The sequence below is a fragment of the Lontra canadensis genome, unplaced genomic scaffold (genome assembly GCF_010015895.1).
Source record: "Lontra canadensis isolate GAN:19392208 unplaced genomic scaffold, GSC_riverotter_1.0 scaffold134, whole genome shotgun sequence".
Classification (NCBI taxonomy): Eukaryota; Metazoa; Chordata; class Mammalia; order Carnivora; family Mustelidae; genus Lontra; species Lontra canadensis.
The window spans coordinates 924737-944873 of NW_022631128.1; the positions used below are offsets into that span (position 1 = coordinate 924737).

At 39.8% G+C, this 20137-nt stretch overlaps 1 protein-coding gene across 7 annotated transcripts in view; it reads left to right on the plus strand.

Annotated features, from left to right (window-relative positions):
• Window positions 1-20137, plus strand: part of JADE3 (jade family PHD finger 3) — a 133002-nt gene that overhangs the window by 61960 nt on the left and 50905 nt on the right. For all 7 annotated transcript variants that reach the window (XM_032842894.1, XM_032842898.1, XM_032842893.1 and 4 more), the window contains exons 2-3: window positions 11765-11821; window positions 12584-12663. In XM_032842894.1, coding sequence (XP_032698785.1) covers window positions 11776-11821; window positions 12584-12663 — 126 coding nt within the window. In that variant the 5' untranslated portion in view covers window positions 11765-11775. The remainder of the gene's footprint in view (window positions 1-11764; window positions 11822-12583; window positions 12664-20137) is intronic.

Genomic DNA, 20137 nt, shown 5'->3' on the forward strand with positions numbered 1-20137 from the left:
TTGATAAAATAGCCTTTAGGTTTCAGGGAGTGCCCCTTTGTTACTTTTACTCTGTGAGTAGGTGAATAAACTCAAGTCAATCATTTCTACACTCTTCTTGAGTCTTATTTCAGCTTCATCCTTGTAGAGCAAGATTACTCAGCCTTGGCAATATTGACAGCTTGGACCAGATACATCAGTGCATTGTAAGAGACTATCCTGTGGGTTGTAGAAATGGTTAGCAGCCTTTCTTTTTTTTTTTTTTTAAGATTTTTTTTTTTTATTTGACAGATCACAAGTAGGCAGAGAGGCAGGCGGAGAGAGAGAGACAGGAGGAGGAGGCAGGCTCCCCGCTGAGCAGAGAGCCCGATGCGGGACTCGATCCCAGGACCCTGAGATCACGACCCGAGCCGAAGGCAGAGGCTCTAACCACTGAGCAACCCAGGCGCCCCGGTTAGCAGCCTTTCTAACCTCTAACCCCATAGATACCAGTAACACTCTCCTTCCCAGTCGTGACAACCAAAAATGTGTCTCGATATCACCACGTGTCTCTTGGAGGGTGAAATTGCCTTCAGTTGAGAGCCACTGCTGTAGATATTTGTCTTTCCCAAACTGCAAAGTTTTGTGCTTTTTCACTACCTTTATGATATGGAGTCTTCTCTATCCAGTTGATTGTATCGTGCTTTTCTGGATTTTTTCCCCAGCTCTGGTTAATGCCCATATTGAATGGCAGTGACAGCTATTTTTATAGCTTCAGTGTTTCAGGTCAGCTGCATCATTTGCGGGTGGCATGAGGGACAAATACCTTGAAAACTTAGAAGTATTTTTTTCTAATTATAAGTACCCTATTTGTATACTGGAGAAATGTGGACAATGGAAAAATTTGGAAAGAATGGTTTTTATCACCCTAAAATCCATCACTTTAACGTTACTAATGTAACTAATATTAGTAAATTGGTTTATGGCCTTCATCTGTTTTCTATATATTTTATTTCATGTAATCTCACTGTAAAACCAATTTTAGGCTGTTTTTTCCACTAAACATGTTAACATAAAATTTTCCCCTTATACCACATTTAAGTGATTAAATGAAATATGACATTAATATGCTTTAATTATTCCTCTTTTGTTTCATAGCCAGGTTTCAGTTATTATTTTTATTATGGAGTTTTAGTGGACATTTTTGTCCATAATTATTTTCTGTGTTTTGGATTATTTTTCAAAGATGAATGTTGGAAGGAGAATTCCTGGCTCAAAGGGTGTGACTATGTTTAAAGCAGAGCCTTAGATTATGTTTTAAACTGCTGCGTGGCCCCACAGAGGGCAGTGAAAAGGAGCTCCTTGCACTGACCATACATTTCAAAAGTCTGTCTCTTGGGCATATAGAAGGAAAGGGCTGTGTTTAAGTTAATCACTTTTCCTTGCCTCCCTGCTCTTCTTTGGGAATATTAATGGGGAGTCAAGTAGCCACCAAACCACAGACTTAGATTCCAGTCCCAAATAATCCCAGTTGGGTTAACTTCCAGACAGTGCTCCTTTAACAGGGAGTTTCACCCAAGGAAGGCATTTACTTTATACATTTGTATTTTGCCTGGCTTACAGTCACAGTTAAAATAAATCAGCATGCTGTTAATCATTTTGGTTGAGATTATGGCAGGAATAAGATCTGAAAACTGCCCTCAAATTACTGTTCCCAAGGGTGCAAGGTGAGGGCTGGTGCACATTTCATTTCTGCCAAAACAAAGGAATACTCAGTGTGGGAGGTAAGGAAGAAAAGGATGCCTTTATAAAGTCTCTACCCTGAACAGAGGATTAGAAAATAAACAGCTGAATAAGATATCCAAATATACAGTGCATCAAAGTTACTCCAAGATTACACTGTACTTACTTATGGTTTTGCTTAACAAAAAATTTTATTCTGAAGTACTTTGAAAAGTATACCACTTAGTGAAGATTTACGTATTGCCTTGAGTAGTATGGGTGCCTAGAAGCAGAACCTGAGACAGTATTTGAACGTATGTGATTTATTGAAGGAATGCTCTCAGGAGAAACTGATAAGGGAGGAGGACAAGAGTGTAGGGAAGAAGGAGCTAAAGTAAGGATGTGGTCTTAGAAAAGTCTAGCTTCACATCCCATCCATGTTGATGCAAAGGTTGCGTATTCATCCTTTCTGATGGCTGAGTAATCTTGGAACACTGCATAAAAAAGTAATGGTTTATTTTATTTAACATAACACAATAAAAACATTAATTAATTAATTTTAAAAAGTCTAGCCTTATCATGTTTTGAGGAGAGTAGGGGGAGAATGTAGAACTAGTTGCTGGCCCCCACCTGGAGGGAGACTGGGGGAGTATAAGCTCCCTGACAGGACCCCTGTGCTTAGTGAGAGGGACAGCTGTGAACCATTAGCAGCGAACCAGCAGTAGCTGGGAGGTGGGCGTGTTAGCTAGGTAAAGCTAGGTACAACCGTAGTGTCTATTACTCTTTGGAATGTTTACTTTGTGCAGGACACTGCTAAGACTTGGGAGTAAAAGATGAATGTGACAGGGGCACCTGGGTGGCTCAGTGAGTTGAGCCTCTGCCTTCGGCTCAGGCCCTGATCCCAGGATCCTGGGATCGAGTCCCACATCGGACTTTCTGTTCAGTGGGGAGCCTGCTTCCCCCTCTCTCTCTGCCTGCCTCTCTGCCTACTTGGGATCTCTGTCTGTCAAATAAATAAATAAAATCTTTTAAAAAAAAAAAGATGAATGTGACATTGTCCCAGCTTTTAAGATGTTTGTGGTATAGTGTCAGGGCTGACCATGTAAAGAATATTTAGAGTGTAAGCAAGGGGCTTTTTACACCGAGGAAAGCATGCACAGAGACTCAGAAAGCAAAGGAGTGAGAGAGGGATACCTGGAGAGCTTCACTGAGGGGAATCTAACAAATAGGTAGGACCTGGTTAGGGAAAAACGGGCTGATCAGGGTTAACAAAGAAGGAACTGTAGACAGAGGGAAGAGCTCCTGACAAAGGCCACCAAGTATGAAGTAAGAGGTGTTCATGGAATCTCACTGGGCCTAGTATGTGCTGGAGGTAGGGGAACAGCCGCTGATGTGGCCTGACAGATTGGAACCAGAATACTGTGGGCCTCCAAGGTCACGCTGAGAAGGCTGGCCTTAGAAGGGGCAGCATTCCTGCTGTCATTCACCCAGCCTGCCTAAGTTCTCAGGGTCAACTTGGAGTACCCACTCCAGATATACCTGCCAGCTCTGCCCTCTGGTGGCCATGTGGCTCCAAGCATGTCCCTTAAATATTTTTGAACCTCAATTTTCTCATCTGTAAAATGGCTGATGGATGATGGTGATATTTATAGGACTTTTGTAATTAGAAATAATAAAGACAGATCTAAAGTTGTACTCTTATTGTGCTGCATTTACTGTTCTTTGTAATTTTCGTTCAGTGATTAAAACAGCAGCGCTGTCACAGAAATGGACAGACAGATCAATGCACTGTAACAGCCCAAACCCGAAAATTTTGCTTGCTTTGTTTTCCTTTTTGAAATCATTAACAATTCATTCTTATTTCCCAGGACTGGTGTTACTGGTGTTAGTTAATCTGTTTCTGAGACTCTTTACTGATAATGCAGGAGTTTTTTGTTTCCATCATTCATAAAAAGTGATTGTTACTGTAGTAGTTTTTAAAAAACACAAAATTTTGCAGCTTCTTAAAAATGTGTGCCTCCCTTGGGACACCTGGATGGCTCAGTTGGTTAAGCGGCTGCCTTCGGCTCAGGTCGTGATCCCAGCAACCTGGGATCGAGTCCCGCATCGGGCTCCTTGCTCGGCAGGGAGCCTGCTTCGCCCTCTGCCTGCCACTCTGTCTGCCTGTGCTTGCTCTCTCTCTCTCTCTAATAAATAAGTAAAATCTTTTAAAAAATGTGTGCCTCCCTTGATCATGAACAGTTTGATAACCAACTTCTAAAGAACAGAATATTATAGACAATGGAAATTACTATATTGTACACCTGAGACTAATATATCATTGTATGTTAACTGGAATTAAAATAAAAACATAAATAAGAACATTAATCAATCAACTAATTAATTAATGTAAAGAAAATGGGGATACTGTTTTAGCCAAAGTTCCTAAGACCAGAACTTCAGATGAGAGGAATATGTATCTCATACGAAGTCGTGGGTCTCCTGAAACTCAGGGAAGTGAGGAGAGAGGGTAAGGTCCATGCTCAGTTGGCTTTCCTCACTGAGAGTTTTTGGAGGATATAACTATTTCGTTTATGCTGTCTTCAATCCCAGTACGAAGTAATGTTCAGAAGACACAGAATTTTTCTATTGCTAACTCTTCTTGACTCTGTCCCCAAATTCTCATGGGTCGTTACAATAACTTTTAAAGGTCTTTTTAAGCTTTATTAAGGTATAATTTACATACTATAAAATTCATTTAAGTATACAATTCATTGAGTTTTGGTGTATTTACATCACTGTATTTACCATCACTACTGTCCAGTTTTAGAACATTTCTGTCACCCTCCCCCCCCAATAAAAGCTTCATGCTCATTTGTAGTCAATCCGTATTCCCACTCCCAATCCTAGGCAACCACTGCTCTAGACATTTTGTATAAATGGAATTAAACAATAAGTGAGCTTGTGTTTATGACTTCTTTCACTGAGCATGTTTTGCTGAGTTTTTTACATGTTTTATGTATTTTTTCATGTTATAGCATGTATTAATAGTTTATTCCTTTTTACTGCTGAGTAGTATTCTATGATATGGATGTTCCACAGATTGTTTAACCATTCACCTATTAGAAGACATCTGAGTTGTTTCCAGTTTGGGGCCATTATGAATAAAGCTGCTATAAACATTTGTGTACAGGATTTTGTGTGAATGTAAGTTTTCATTTCTCTGGGCTAAATGCCCACGAATGCAATTCCTAGGTCCTATGGTAGTGGCATGTTTAATTTTTAAAGAAATAGCCAAATTGTTTTTTAGATTAGCTGTACTATTTTACATTCCCACCACCAATGTATGAGTGATATAGTTTCTTCACATCTTCACCATTTGAATTATCACTATTTTTTTAGTGCAGCAATTGTGGTTTTAATTTGCATTTCCCTAATGGCTCATGATACCGAGTATCTTTTTTTTTTATTTTATTTTTTATAAACATATATTTTTATCCCCAGGGGTACAAGTCTGTGAATCGCCAGGTTTACACACTTCATAGCTCACCATAGCACATACCCTCCCCAGTGTCCATAACCCCACCCCCCTCCCACCCCTCCTCCCCCCCATCAACGCTCAGTTTGTTTTGTGAGATTAAGAGTCACTTATGGTTTGTCTCCCTCCCAATCCCATCTTGTTTCATTTACTCTTCTCCTACCCCCTTAACCCCCCATGTTGCATCTCCTCTCCCTCATATCAGGGAGATCATATGATAGTTGTCGTTCTCTGATTGACTTATTTCGCTAAGCATGATACCCTCTAGTTCCATCCACGTCGTCGCAAATGGCAAGATTTCATTTCTTTTGATGGCTGCATAGTATTCCATTGTGTATATATACCACGTCTTCTTTATCCATTCGTCTGTTGATGGACATCTAGGTTCTTTCCATAGTTTGGCTATTGTAGACATTGCTGCTATAGACATTCGGGTGCACGTGCCCCTTCGGATCACTACGTTTGTATCTTTAGGGTAAATACCCGTATCTTTTCATGTGCTTATTTACCACTCATACTGCTTTTTGATGAAATATCTGTTCAAGTCTTTGAGACATTCAGATATTCTCCAACCATTTTCTTAAAAGATTTATTATTTATTTGAGAGAGAGAGAGAGAGCAGGAGAAGGAGCAGAGGGAAAGAATCTCAAGTAGACTCCCCACTGAGCCCGGAGCCCAATGTGGGGCTCAACCTCATGACCCTGAGATCATGACCTGAGCTGGAATCAAGAATCAAATGCTTAACCAACTGAGCCTCCCAGGCGCCCATTTTTAGCAGAACCATTTGTTCCCTGACTATTGAATTTTGAGAGTTCTTTACATATTTTAGATACAAGTCCATTGTCGGATGTGTGGTTTATAAAGATTTTGTCCTGTTCTGTGGCTTGTTTTTGTATCTTCTCAACAGTCTTTTGCAGAACTAGTTGTTTTTTGTTTTTATTTTTGTTTTTTTCATTTTGATGCAGATGAAGTTTTCTTTGACAGATCATGCTTTTGGTGTCAAGTCAAAGAACTCTTTGCTTAGCCCTTGATCCTGAAGATTTTCTCCTATGCTTTTCTAAAAGTTTTTATAGTTTTACGTTTAAGTCCATGAGCCATTTTGAGTTAACTTTTGTATATGGTATGAGACTTGAGTTGAAGTTCTTTTTTTCTTTTCTTTTCTTTTCCTTTCCTTTCCTTTCTTTCTTTCTGTCTGTCTGTCTTTTTTACTATCGTGCCAGTACCATTTGTTGAAAAGGCTATCTTTCTTCTGTTTAATTACTTTTCTACCTTCATCAGAAATCTGTCAGGCATATTTGTGGACTTTACTTTTAATAATGCAAAATATATATTAAGTTGTGGTTGGCAGAATGTCTATGCCCTAATCCCTGGAACCTATGAATATGTTAGGTTACATGGCAAAGGAGAAGTAGGGCTGCTAATCAGATGACTTTAATAAAATAGGGACATTATCCTGGATTTTCTGGGTGAACCTGAAGTAATCACAAGGGTAGTTTAAAGTGGAAGGAGGCAGAAGAGAGGGTCAGAGAGTGAGGTGTGATGACAGAAGCAGGGTCAGAGACACGTAGTATTGCTGGCTTTAAAGATTGAGGAAGATGGCCAAGATCTAAGGAATATGAGTGGCTTCTAGAAGATAGAAAAGGCAAGGAAATGGATTCTCTACTCTAGCCTCCAGAAAGGAATGCAATCCTGCTGATATCTTGATTTTAGCCCAGTGATACTCGTATCAGACAATAATAACTTTGTGTTGTTTTAAGCCACTGAGTTTGTGGTAACTTGTTACTGCAACAATAAAATACTAATAAATATGTATTTTAGAAAAGCTCCCATCGATATCAGAATTTTAAATGCTTGGGCAAAGCATTTCTCTCTAAAGTTTACGTATATAGAACATCCCAATATTATCAGACAAATGAGGTGCTACTCAATAGGGAATAAGTGCATTCAATAGGAAACAATTAGAAAAATATTACCTTTATTTTGTTTTAATTTCTGTATTCATTGTGACTTTAAATTACACATTACTTTTTGATGGATTTTATATACAATACTTTTTTATATTTTGTTACTGTTGGTTTTGTTTGCACTTTAGAAGAGCCTTTGAATGTCTTAAGTTTTGCACTAAGGAGTCAGATGTAGCCCCCAAAATTTATATGATGGAAAGATAACATTCTATTTAAAGAAATAGCCTTCAGAACGCCTGGGTAACTCAGTCGGTTAAACGTTCAACTCTTGATTTCAGCTCGGGTCATGATCCCAGGGTTAGGAGATCAAGCCCTATGTCAGGCTCTGCATGAGCATGGAACCTACTTAAGATTCTCTCTCTCCTTCTGTCCATTTCTCCTCCCTCCCTCTAAAAAGAAATAAAACAAGCTTATAAAAAATAGTCTTTAACTTTCATAGTATATACAAACAATGAATCATTATGTTGTGCACCTGAAACAAATTTAGTGTTATATATCAGTTATATCTCAATTTTTAAAAATATTCAGTTGACTTTAACAGGAGGTCAAATAGAATTTTGATCAATGATTTTGATACTTGTGCTAATCCTTTTAGTTTTTCTAAGAACAGCTCCTATTGAGATATGATTTACATACCATACAATCCAATCATTTAAAATGTACATCATGATTCTTAATATATTAGCTGATACGTGCAATGAGCACTGTAGAGCACTTAGAATATCTTATCTTACTACCTTCTGACTTCACTGTTTCTGGTGAAAAGTCAACTGTTAATCTTATGGAGTTACCTTATAAGTGATGAGTCAATTTTCCCTTGCTACTTTTAGGATTTTCTCCTTGTCTGGCTTTCAGCAATTTTACTGTGATCTACCTGTTTGTGGATCTCTTTGCAGACAGTAGTGGTAGTCATGGTAGTATAAATTACTTAAAGTTTGTTGAGCTTCCTGAATGTGCAAATTAATATTTTGGGGGAGGGGGAGTTTTCAGCCATCATTTTTTAAAGATTTACTTATATTGTATAATTCTTTTTCTTAAGTATTTATTTATTTATTTATTTGACAGTGAGAGAGAGAGAGAGAGAGAGCGAGCGAGCGAGCACAAGCAGGGGGAGCAGCAGAGGGAGAGGGAGAAGCAGTCACCCTCTGAGCAGAGAGCCTGACATCCTCTATCCCAGGACCCTTGGATCATGACCTGAGCTGAAGGCAGATGCTTAACCAACTAAGCCACCCAGGCATCCCAAGATTTATTTATTTTGGAGAGGTGGGGAGTGCAGAGGGACAGAGAGAATCTCAAGCAGATTCCATGCTGAGCTCAGAGCCTGATGCCAGGCTTGATCTCACAACCCTGAGATCATGACCTGAGCGGAAATCACAAGTTGGACATTTAACTGACTGAGCCACCCAGGTGCCCCAGCCATAATTTTTTGAATATTTTTTTCTGCTCCTTTATCCTTTCCTTCTGGTACTCCCATATATGTTAGTGCACTTAATGGTGCCACATATTTCTCTGAGGTCTTGTTCATTTTTCTTCATCTTTTTTTCTCTTCTGTTCTTTGGCTTGGGTAGCCTGTTTTGATCCATTTCAAGTTCACTAATTATTTTTCCAGTTCAAATTTACTGTTGGGCCCCTTTAGTGAATTTTTTCATTTCAGTTATTGTACTTTTCAATGCCCGAATTACCAGTTGGTTCTTTTTTCTATTTTCTACCTCTTTATTGATATTCTTACCTTCCTTCTTTTTTTACTTTCCTTTTTTTTTAAGATTTTTATTTATTTATTTATTTGATAGGGGCAGGGAGAGCACAAGCAAGGCGAGTGGCAGGCAGAGGGAGAGAGAGAGGCAGTGCTGAACAGAGAGCCCAGTGTGGGGCTTGATCCCAGGACCCTAGATCATGACCTGAGCCAAAGGCAGATGCTAACCGACGGAGCCACCCAGGCACCCCCTTCCTTTATTTCTTTAATCGTGGTTTTTGGGGGTTTTTTTTAAGCTCTTTGAACATATTTGTATGGCTAACTTGAAGTCTTTACCTGTCGAATCTGTTATCTGGTTGCTCTCACAGTTTTTTTCTGGTGTGTAGGTCATACTTTCCTGTTTCTTTGCATGTCTCGTAGTTTTTGTTTGAAATTGGACATTGTAGATAATATAATGTAACAACACTGGGTACTGGCACACACACACCCCCTGCCCAGGGCACTTTATTGTTAAATTCTTATTTATTTCTTTAATGACTGGCTGGATTATTTTCCTAAAGTCTGTTTACTCCCCACCTTTTTTTTGAGGGAGGGAGGGGGTGGGGGCAGAGGAAGAGAAGGAAAATCTTAAGCAGGCTCCGTGCCCAGCAGAAAGCCCCAATACGAGGCTCAGTCTCACTACCCTGAGATCATGACCTGAGCCAAAATCAAGAGTCAGACACTTAACCTCCCGAGCCTCCCAGGTGACGCTAATCACTCCCCACCTTTGCCCTGCGGTTTAAGTCTTAATGTTGTCTCTTAAGGGTGCCTCCTTTGGTATGCTCCAGTCACCCTGGGATGACATTGGTTGGCAGGGTTCTTTTTGACTTCCCCTTACCACACCACATTGCTAAGCTGAAATGGCTAATTGCTCTGTTATTTTTAATAGTACCCTGGGACACAAATTGTTCTACAAACTGATCCAATCAAACTAGAACTCATTTGAGAAGGGATAGTTCCTGAGATCAGTATTTGAGATTTTTTTTTTTTCTGACCCCAAGATTGTTCCTCCCAGCTGTCTCTTTCCCTGGTTCTCCAGCATGCTAGCCAGCCTAGGCTCGAACTTCTCCACACTTAGTTGCAAATGGGGAGAGATTTCAAGCCCTCTGTTCTATGGTCTGCTTCTCCCCCTGGGCAAAGTCTCTGAGCCATAGCTCTAGGGTAGAGTGTGGGGACAATGATGTACTTCCCTGTGAGTGGCAGCCCCCCCAGGTCTCCTAGGTTTGCCTCTCTATAGAACCCCCACTTGATGAGCTGGAGTCAGGGCCATTGGAACCTCAGTATTCTTGGTGGCACCACACCCAGGGTATAGCCTCCATCCCAGGAGTCAGGGCCATCTGGAAGAAGTAAGGCCCAACCTCTCAGCTGCTCTTGTCTGGAACTTAACCTCAACATCAGGTGGCTGGGGCAGGATGAAAAATGCTGACATCTTGTTCCTCCCAGGAAGAAAGCCTTACACCTGGGAGCTGGGGGAAAGGGGGATCTGTGTTCTTGGCTGCACCAGTCTCATATGAAATCTGTGCTGGGAGAGGGTAAAGGAAGTAGTTCTAGATCCAAATACCACAAATTCTGAGTTTTAGTAGATTTTATTTAATAAATGCTTCTTCATTTGCTCTGGGTCCTTAGAGCCATTTCTAGAGACTTTAAATGAATAGCTTTTTGTTTCTTTTTAAAGTAATTTTCACCAGCTTCACTGGGGAGTGGGTTGGTGAAGCTCTTCACGTTGTCATGCCAGAAGGGGAACTTTCTCTATTAACTTTTTAACATAGTTTTGTTTATGTTACCCATAATTGCTCACAGTGGCTTTGTACTAGGGTTTCTATCTCCTTTCTAGTTCATTTCTTCAGTACTTGTTTTGTACCTTACAATGCCTTCCATTTTTCTTAAACCGTAGTGCTGGTGTGTTCCCAAAAAAGTTGTGCCTCTTTTTTTATCTGCTGTTGGCCACATGTACACAAGGAAGGGCACTTAAATTTTAAGTTTTAGTCAAACCCATTATACATTTATCACAGTATTAGGAGCTTTCTTTTTTAAGTGCTGATGATCACTCTTTTTTTAAGATTTTATTTATTTATTTGAAAGAGAGAGAGCACACGTGAGCAGGGGAAGGGGCAGCGGGGGAGGGAGAAGAAGAGGGAAAGAATCCTAAGCAGACTGTGGCCTGAGTGCAGAGCCCTATGCAGGGCTCGATCTCAGGACCCTGAGGTCATGATTTGAGCTGAAACCAAGAGTCAGATGCTTAACTGACTGAGCCACCCAGGCACCCCTATAGGAGCTTTCTTATAACATTCCTTGTGGCATATATATAGATATAATTTTAAATTAGGCTAGTTGTTTGAGGGATGGGGCAGGGAGAAAGAAAGGGGGAAAGGACAGACAGAAAAGCAGTATGGTTATGTCCTTAAAAGTGGGACATGCCTCACTTGTTCTTTCTTCAGCCAAGTGTATCTTGTGCCTTTTGACCTTGACCCGTGAGAGCTCTGCCTTGCAAATGCTTTTTACCTTTCCTGCTCCTGACCTACTGGGGTTCCCTGGCTGGTGACGGCCGCATGGCTACCTGCTTTTGTTTGGATGGACTGTGGTCATGTGGCCACATCTGAGGCAGCCAGTTCTGGACCATTGGTCCAGGGCTGCTTGGGCATCCTCCTCTTCAGTCTTTGTTACCCTCTGTGTTGGAGAATTTGATAGTACCCTTCTCCCATCACTGTAGGTCATTTGAGGATATTTTTGACAGAAATCATTTGATCTGCATGATTTGCCTGCTGCTGCTTCTTGGGATCTGTAGGGCAGTGTTGACTGCCCTTGAAATGGGTGTGTGTGTGTGTGTGTGTGTGTTTTGACTACTTTATTCAGTGTTGTTCTTTTTCCCAGGATGCTCCAGGATGAAACGCCATAGAACACTCAGCAGCAGTGACAGCTCAGATGAAAGTGAGTGGAACCGGCCAACAGTTGGTAATTCTGTATCTGTACTCTTTGAGGGTTTATTCTTTGACTTGAGGACAAGCTATTTCATGTTTCTTTCAATGGTTAAAAAATAATGTTTCTAGGAAGGAAAGTTTAGGGTACTATTGTTCTTATTCATTTAAATTTCATTAAAAATAGATAGGTGGGAAAATTGTTTTTTTGTGGCATATAGCAATTTGTTCTTCACTTTTCATTTGCCAAAACAACAAAAGCCAAATCTAATAATGATTTAGCAGTGCTTTGCTCTATAGAAAGAACAAAAAGTACAAGAGCATAAATTATAGGCCCTACAATTCCAACTGTAACTAGGTATTAAATGTTTGACTGGATGAATCATCATTTGTAGCATTTGGGGGAAGGCCAAAGGATCCACAGATTACTTGCCTCACATTTTTTAGTTTTTCCAGTTGCTTTTACAGATACATTTTCTCTAGGTGGAACATGAATCATGTTGTTCCAAAATGTTGTGAAGTATGATTATACCAAATCAAACCTCCTCAGCATTAGCACCGTGGAAGCTTTTATATACTGGGAGGTCACCTATAAATGTCATTAAGCTCCATTATGAGTTTTTCTTGATTGCAATTTAACTGTTTTCCTCAGTGGTATGAGATCACCGTGCTCTTCTCCATTATATCTTTCATATTCTCTTGGATGACATTTAGTTATGTGACATTTTTTAATATTAGCAAGTCTCAGTATTTTTTGCCTAATTATCTTTTTCAGGTCCTTCCACTTCCTTTACTTCTGGCTCAATGTATAGGAGCAAATCCAGAATTCCAAATGAACACAAGAAGCCTGCGGAGGTGAGATCAGATATTTAATTTTTAGACTTAAAAAAATAGACAGCTTCCTTCTGCCTACACACCTACAATGGCCAGATCTTAGAGATGTGAGGATTAAACTATGTGCCAAGGGATAGACTTGTTTTCTTATGAACATTTCTGGTTTTTAAGAAAGATTCCATTTTCTTTTCCCTTTGGGAAAACAGTAATCATCACACCAATTTCATTTTGGTGATGACACTTAAGTGCCTGGCTTTAGAATATAAGGCCTCCCCTAGCCAAGAAGTCAAAAGGAGCCAGACTTGGGGAATTGCAAAGGACCCAGAGATTTGGCCTTGATTGGAAATAGCTAATTTGGCAGGTGGGAGGCAGTGCAAGTAGGGATTGATGAGAAGGTTATGGTTGGAGAGGGGAAGGATAGGTTAAAGGTCTGAGCTATAGGCTTTGATGGGCTTTATAGACTTCAGAGCACTGCCAGCCCAAAGAAAATGAATCACTTCTGTTGAGGCTGGTAATCCTGTTTTTTTTTTTAAGATTTTATTTATTTATTTGAGAGAGAGCATGAGAGGGAACATGAGAGTGGGGAAGGGCAAAGGGAGAAGGAGAAGCAGATTCCCTGCTAAGCAGAGAGTCCAACTCAGGGCTCAATCTCAGGACCCTGGGATCATGACCTGAGCTAAAGGCAGACACTTAACTAAGCTACCCAGGTGCCCTGAGGCTGGTTATCTTCTACTTCAAGGACAACAAAGTGCCAGAGCTATACTTGGACTTGGGAATGGCTTGACGGATCCTACAGACTTTCCTCTATGATAATTAAATGATGAGAACCTGACATTGTGTGTCTTCACTTCTATGAGTAGACTTCTTTAGCTGCAGAGGAAAGGGAGTATATTAGTTAACTATTGCTACATTACAAATGATCACAAAGCTAGTGGCTTAAAAAAGCAAATGTTTATTATCTCAGTTTCTCTGAGTCAGAAGTCTGGGCACAGCATCCCTAGGTTCTCTGTTCCAGGTCTTTCAAGGCTGCAGTCAGTGTGCTGACTGGGCTGTGTTCTGGAGGAAGAATTCACTTACACCCTCATTCATATTGTTGGCAGAATTCATCTCCTTGCAGCTAGAGGATTGAGATCCCGGGTTTTTGCTGGCTTTTGGTGGAAGACTACCCCCTGCTCATATGAGAGTATAAGAGTAGAGACTGCTCATAGCTTTTTGTCACGTGGCCTTCTCCATACATCTTCTCAAAACATGGCAGCTTACTTTTTCAAAGTCAACAAGGGGAGAATCTTTTGCTCCAGCTGTTAAGACTGAGTCTTAGATAGTATAACATAATCATGGGAATGACCTCCCATCGCATTTGCCAAACAACATGACCTAATCAAGGAAGTGACATTCCATCACATTTGACATATTCTGTTGGCTAGAAGCAAGTCATAGGTTCCACCTACCCTTACACAAGGTAGGTTGGGGTGCCATGCTTTAGGGTGTCATCCAGAGAGAGCATTTGTCTCTCTCTCAGAGGTCACTTTTCATTTCCATCTTTTGCTTAAAATCTTTCTGGGCACAGTAAAATATCAGAGTGTGTTTATTTGTGTCTGTTGCATGCAGAAAATCTTAGGGAATAAAATGCATGTAAACAGGAACAAAACAAATTTCCCATCTATCTAGAGGAGGGTTTGATGAGAAACTTTGGTACTTTTCCATTTAGGACAGACAGCCCCAGAGCATAAAAGGACTCAGTAGTTTTGGGTCTTAAGTCCTAATGCCTCCAGTTCAGTGAGAATAGCAGTCTTTTGTTGCAAGGGATAGGGTACCTGACTACCAGAAGCAAATTTTTAACTTTATGTTTCACATTCTGTTATAAAACAGAGAACCTGATATAGTAGAACAAAACTAGCTTTGGCATTAGAAGAGAATGATTCCATGTTTTGCCTTGCCGGTTTATTTCATGTCTCTGAAATAATCTATTTTGTCATTATAACATGGACATTATTATAACTCCCTCTCATAGCTACCATTTATTGAAATTTTATGTGCCAAGAGCTTTATGGTAGACAATCTGATTGTTTCCCAAAATTAAGCAATTATAATCTCCTTGGGTGCTTCCTTCATTTAAAAAAATTTGTAATAATGTCAGTATGGACTCACATACATTTATTTTATACTTGGGGCTATAATCCAATACTACATAATTTATTGTGTTGCTCAAATTGTTTCATAAATCAATGAAATCATTTCATATTTTTTTTCTCTTCAATTCCACTGATTTCTGTTCTTATTTTTATTATTTACTTTCTTCTTGCTCTAGGTTTACTTTGTTCTTTTTCTAGATTCTTAAGGTGGGCGCTTTGCCTATTTGAGACTTTTCTTCCCTTTTTTTCCCTCTTTTCTAATGTAAGAATTTTAGCTCTATAAATTTCCCTTTAATTTTGTAAAGGTTTTATTTATTTGAGAAAGAGAAAGAGAGATCACAAGCAGGAGGGAGGGGCAGAGGGAGAGGGAGAACAGGCTCCCTGCTGAGCAAGGAACTTTATGTGGGGCTCAGTCCCAAGACCCTGAGATCATGACCCAAGCTGAAGGTACATGCTTAACCAACTGAGCCACCCAGGCATGCCTATAAATTTCCCTTTAAACATTTCTTTAGCTGCATCTCATTAATTTTGATGTGTTTGTTTTCATTTTTATCCACTTCAGTGTATTTTTTATTTTTCTTAAGACTTTACCTTTGATCCATGGCTTTTTAGAAGTATGTTGTTTAGTTTCCAAGCATTTGAAGACTTCGCTTTCTTTCTGTTACTGATTCTAGTCTGAATCTAGTTTTTTTCAATTTATTTTTATTTATTTGACAGAGATCACAAGTAGGCAGAGAGGCAGGCAGAGAGAGAGGAGGGGAAGCAGGCTCCCTGACAAGCAGAGAGCCCCATGCGGGGCTCGATCCCAGGACCCTGGGATCATGACCTGAGCTGAAGGCAGAGGCTTTAACCCACTGAGTCACCCAGGCACCCCCTGAATCCAGTTTTGATGGAGAACGTAATCTCTACAATTTCACATATTTTTACATTTGTCAAGGTTTGTTTTATAGCTAAGGATATGGTTTTTCTTTTGTAAATGTTTCATTTTATGGGTACTTACAGACTGTGTATTATGCTGTTGTTGGGTCCTTGACAGTGTTCTTCTGTATCCTCATGGATATTCTGCCTAGTAGTTTTATCAATTGTTTAGAGAGGGCTGTAGAAGTCTCCAACTGTAATTATGGACTTGTGTCTTTCTCCTCTCCATTCTGTTGGTTTTGCTTTATATATTTTGAAGCTCTTTTGTTAGGTGCATACATATTTAGGACTGCTATATCTGGGTGAATTTAGCATCATTTAATGTCCCTCTCTGTCTTTGATAATTTTGTTTACTCTGGAGTCTGCACTGTCTAATATTAATAAAGTTTGTGGCTTTCTTTTGATTCGTGTTTACATTGTATATTTTTCCATCCTTTTACTTGTAACATATATATGATTATATTTGAAGTGAATTTCTTATAGATGATATATTGTTGGGTCATTTTTTTTTAAAAAGATATGTTACTTGAGAGAGAAAGAGAGCATGATTTGGGGGAGGAGCTGAGGAAGCAGGAGAGAGAGAATCTCAGGCAGACTTCCTGCTGAGCGCAGAGCCTAATGCAGGGCTTGATCCACAGCCCTGAGATCATGACCTGAGCCTTAATCAAGAGTCAGATACTCAACCCTCCTGGGTGGCCACCTGGGTGCCCCCAGTTAGGTCATTTTTAAAACTACTCTTTCAATCTCTTTTAATTGGAATATTTAAGCCACTTATAGTTAATGTAACTTTTGGTATGATTTAGTTTATGTCTGCCATTTTGTTATTTGTTTTCTATTTGTTCTCTCTGTTTTTTGGTTTCTCTGTTTTATTTTCTGTGCATTACTTGAACATTTTTTTGAATTCCATGTTGACTTTTCTGTAATGGTTTTGAGTGTGTATCTTTGTGTAGATTTTTAGTGGTTGCTCTTGGGATGCAACCTTTAAAAAGGAGAACGTTTTTTAATGTGTTCTCTACATTTTATCACTTCAAATGAAATATAGAAACCTTAACCACTGGGGCACCTGGCTGCCTCAGTCAGTAGAGCCTGCAACTCTTGATCTCAGGGTCAAGTGTTCAAGCCTCATGTTGGGTGTAGAATCTACTTGAAAAAAAGAAGAAAGGAAAGTGAAGAAACCTTACTACCATCTAGGTTCATTTATCCATCCCCACCTTTGTAATATAATTGTCTTGAATGTTCTTTCTACATACCTTGAGAACTGTACTAGATAATGTTATAATTTTTGCTTCAAACAACAAACATTATTTATAAAACTCAAGAGAAGGATGGTTTATTATATTTACCCATATTTTTACTCTGATTCTTCCTTTATTCCTGATGCCCCAACATTCCTTTTGTTCATTTCCTTTCTGTTTAAAGAACTCCCTTTAGACATTCTTTTAGGGTAAGTCTGCTGGTGATCAGTTCTCTTTGTTTTTCTTCTTTTGAGAATGTCTTAATTTTGCCTTCATTCCTGAAGGATATTTTCACTTGATACAGAATTCTGGCTTGACAGTACTTTTCTTTCTGCACTTGAAAAACGTACTACTTTCTTTTGGCCGCCATGGTTTCTTGTGAGAAATCTGCTCTCATTCAAGTGGTTGCTCCCCTGAAGGTAATCAGTCATTTCTTTTCCAGTTGCTTTCAAGATTTTTCTTTGTCTTTATTCCCAAAGTTTGATTATAATGTGCATGGGCATGGATTTCTTTTGGTTTATCCTGTTTGGAGTCTGATCAGCTTCTTGAATTTATGTTTATATCTTCTGCCAATTTGGGGAATTTTTCAGCCATTATTTCTTCATCCATTTTTTCAGCTCCATCTTCTTTCTCCTCTTCTTTTGGGACTTCAATTGCCTGAATGTTAGATCTTTCGTTACTTCCCCAGAGGTCCCTCAGACTCTTCTCTTTTTTTCAGTATATATTCTTTCTTTTGATCAGATTGGGCAATTTCTCTTGTTCACAGGTTCTTTTTATTGTGTTAATTCCATTCTTCTATTGAGCCTATCCCTTGAGTTTGTTATTTCAGTTATTGTATTATTCCATTTCAGATTTTTTTTATTTGGTTATTCTTTACACCCTCTATTTCTCTGCTGAAACTTTCAATTTGTTTCAAAAGTGTTTCTAATTTCTTATTGAAGCACTTTTATGATGGCTGCTTTAAACTCCTTGTCGGATGATTCCAGTATCTGTGTCATCTCAGTGTTGGTGTCTATTGATTGTCTCCTCTCATTCCCAGTTCTTAGTACAGTAAGTGATTTTCTGTTGTATTCTGGACTTTTTTGGTATTATATTATCAGATAGTAAGTCTTATTTAAATCTGTTCTAATAAGCCTCTGTATTAACCAGGCCAGTGGGGAGGTGGGGTGCTGACTCTGTACCACCAGTTGCAGAATTCCTAGGTTTCCCATCTTACTTCTCTTAGTCTCTAGGAAGATAGTTCTGTTATCTCTCTGGGACCAGGAGAGGGATGTCTCCCTATTACTTGGTGGGGGTGGAAATCCCCACCCTGTTGCCTCTACTGATAGCAGCCGTAGTGGAGGTGGTGAGGGGTACTACATTACTACTGGGTGGTAGTGACAGTCCAGGCTCCCTACCCAGTCTGTGCGGATCCCACATTAAGGAGGAGGGCTACTTTGTTATTGTTGGGTGGGAGTGGATATCAGGGCCTCTAAGGTGATGTCCCCTGATGCCACAACAGTTGCCCTTTTCAAAAAGAAAACATTTTATGCATCTTTTATGAAATATAATTCTTATACCATGCAGTTCATCTTTTAAAAATGTATAATTCAGTAGGTTTTAGTCTAGTCACAGAACTGTATAACCATAACCACAGTCTAAATATAGAACATTTTCATCACCCCAGAAAGAAACCCCTTACCCATTAGCAGTTACTCTCTAATTCCCCTACTGCCAGCCCCTGGCAGCCACTAATCTAACTTCTGTCTCTACAGATTTGCCTATTCTGGACATTTCATATAAATGGAATCATCTAATATACACCCTTTTGTGTCTGGCTTCTTAAACTTAGCACAATGTTTTCAGGGTTCATCCATGTTAGAGCATGTATCAGTAGTTTATTTCTTTTAATGACTGAATGATATTCCATTGTATGGGTATATCACATTTTATTTATCCATTCATTAATTAATGGACATTGGGGTTGTCTCTGTCTTTAGAGTAATACGAATAATGCTACTGTGAATATTCATGTACAAGTTTCTGTATGGACATATGTTTTCAGTTGTCTTGAGTATATACCTAGGTGTGGAATTGCTGAGCCATATGCTAACCCTAGTTAGCCGTCTGAGGAAATGCCAGGCTGTTTTCCAAAAGGGCTTCATCAGTTTATACTCCCACTCCCAGTGTAAGAGGGTATTTGAAATGTGTTACTGCTGTGGGCACCAGAGATTTCCTTCTAATTCTTCTGGTGACCTTGTTTTTCTCTGCTGTCTTGGATTAGAATCTTCCCTTTGTGCTTGTCCTCAGGAGAGATTCTGTCTTTTGCACCTCTCCCAGTGTAAGCCACTGTTACTATCACTGGAGGCTTTAGCATAGTGGTAGAGCACTGTAGAATGACATTGTTCACTAACCTTCTGATTACTCTCAGTCTTTGAGATGTTTAGTGGTCCTGTTTCTGGGGTTGAGATGAGGAAGTGGACTCTAGAGCTTTTCTTTTGTCCCAGCCTCCTGTCCCCCCCCTCCCACCATCTGCCTGTAGCCAGTATCTTTCGGTATGCTCAGTCTCTGTCCTTACGGTTCTCCCGCCTCTTGATTAAGGCTGGGGTTGGGTACTTTCCCTTCTTCCCAGTGCTTGTGAAATTATACCAGTGCCTTCACCAGATAGCCTTCCCCTGCAGGTGAAGCTTTTTTTTTTTTCCAGTAAGGGAGCCAGGACACAGAGCAGCAGAGACCCAGACAGCACCACTGGGGGAGCCTTCTCCATATTTTCCACCATCTTCCCTGTGAGAGCCTAGTTGGGTTTCTAGAGAAAAAGCTTACAAGAGGGTTGGAACCCGCTCTCACTATAGCCCCCAGGAACTTCCTTCTCTCTTGGTTGTCCCCACTTTGCCCCCAGGAATTTGTCAAAATTTCTAGGTTAAACGTTCCTGCTGTGGCTTCTGCCCCAGGTAAGCATAAGCTCCTGTCCTGTGTCTCCCTGCAGGCACAGTTGTCCTTCCTTGAGCTGGCCATTTGTCCCGTGACTCATTTCTCTAAAGGGTTCATGAAAAAATCATTAATTTGCTGCCTGTCTTGTCTCTTCTTCTTGTAAGGATGGGAGTTTCTTTTTTTCTGACTGAAACCTTTTGTTTGTAATGGGAGTTTGTCATTGAAATGCAGTGCAAATGATTGTTTCACTGGGGCTTAATCACCTGCATTAATAGATTCGTATTTTCTTTGATGTTTAGT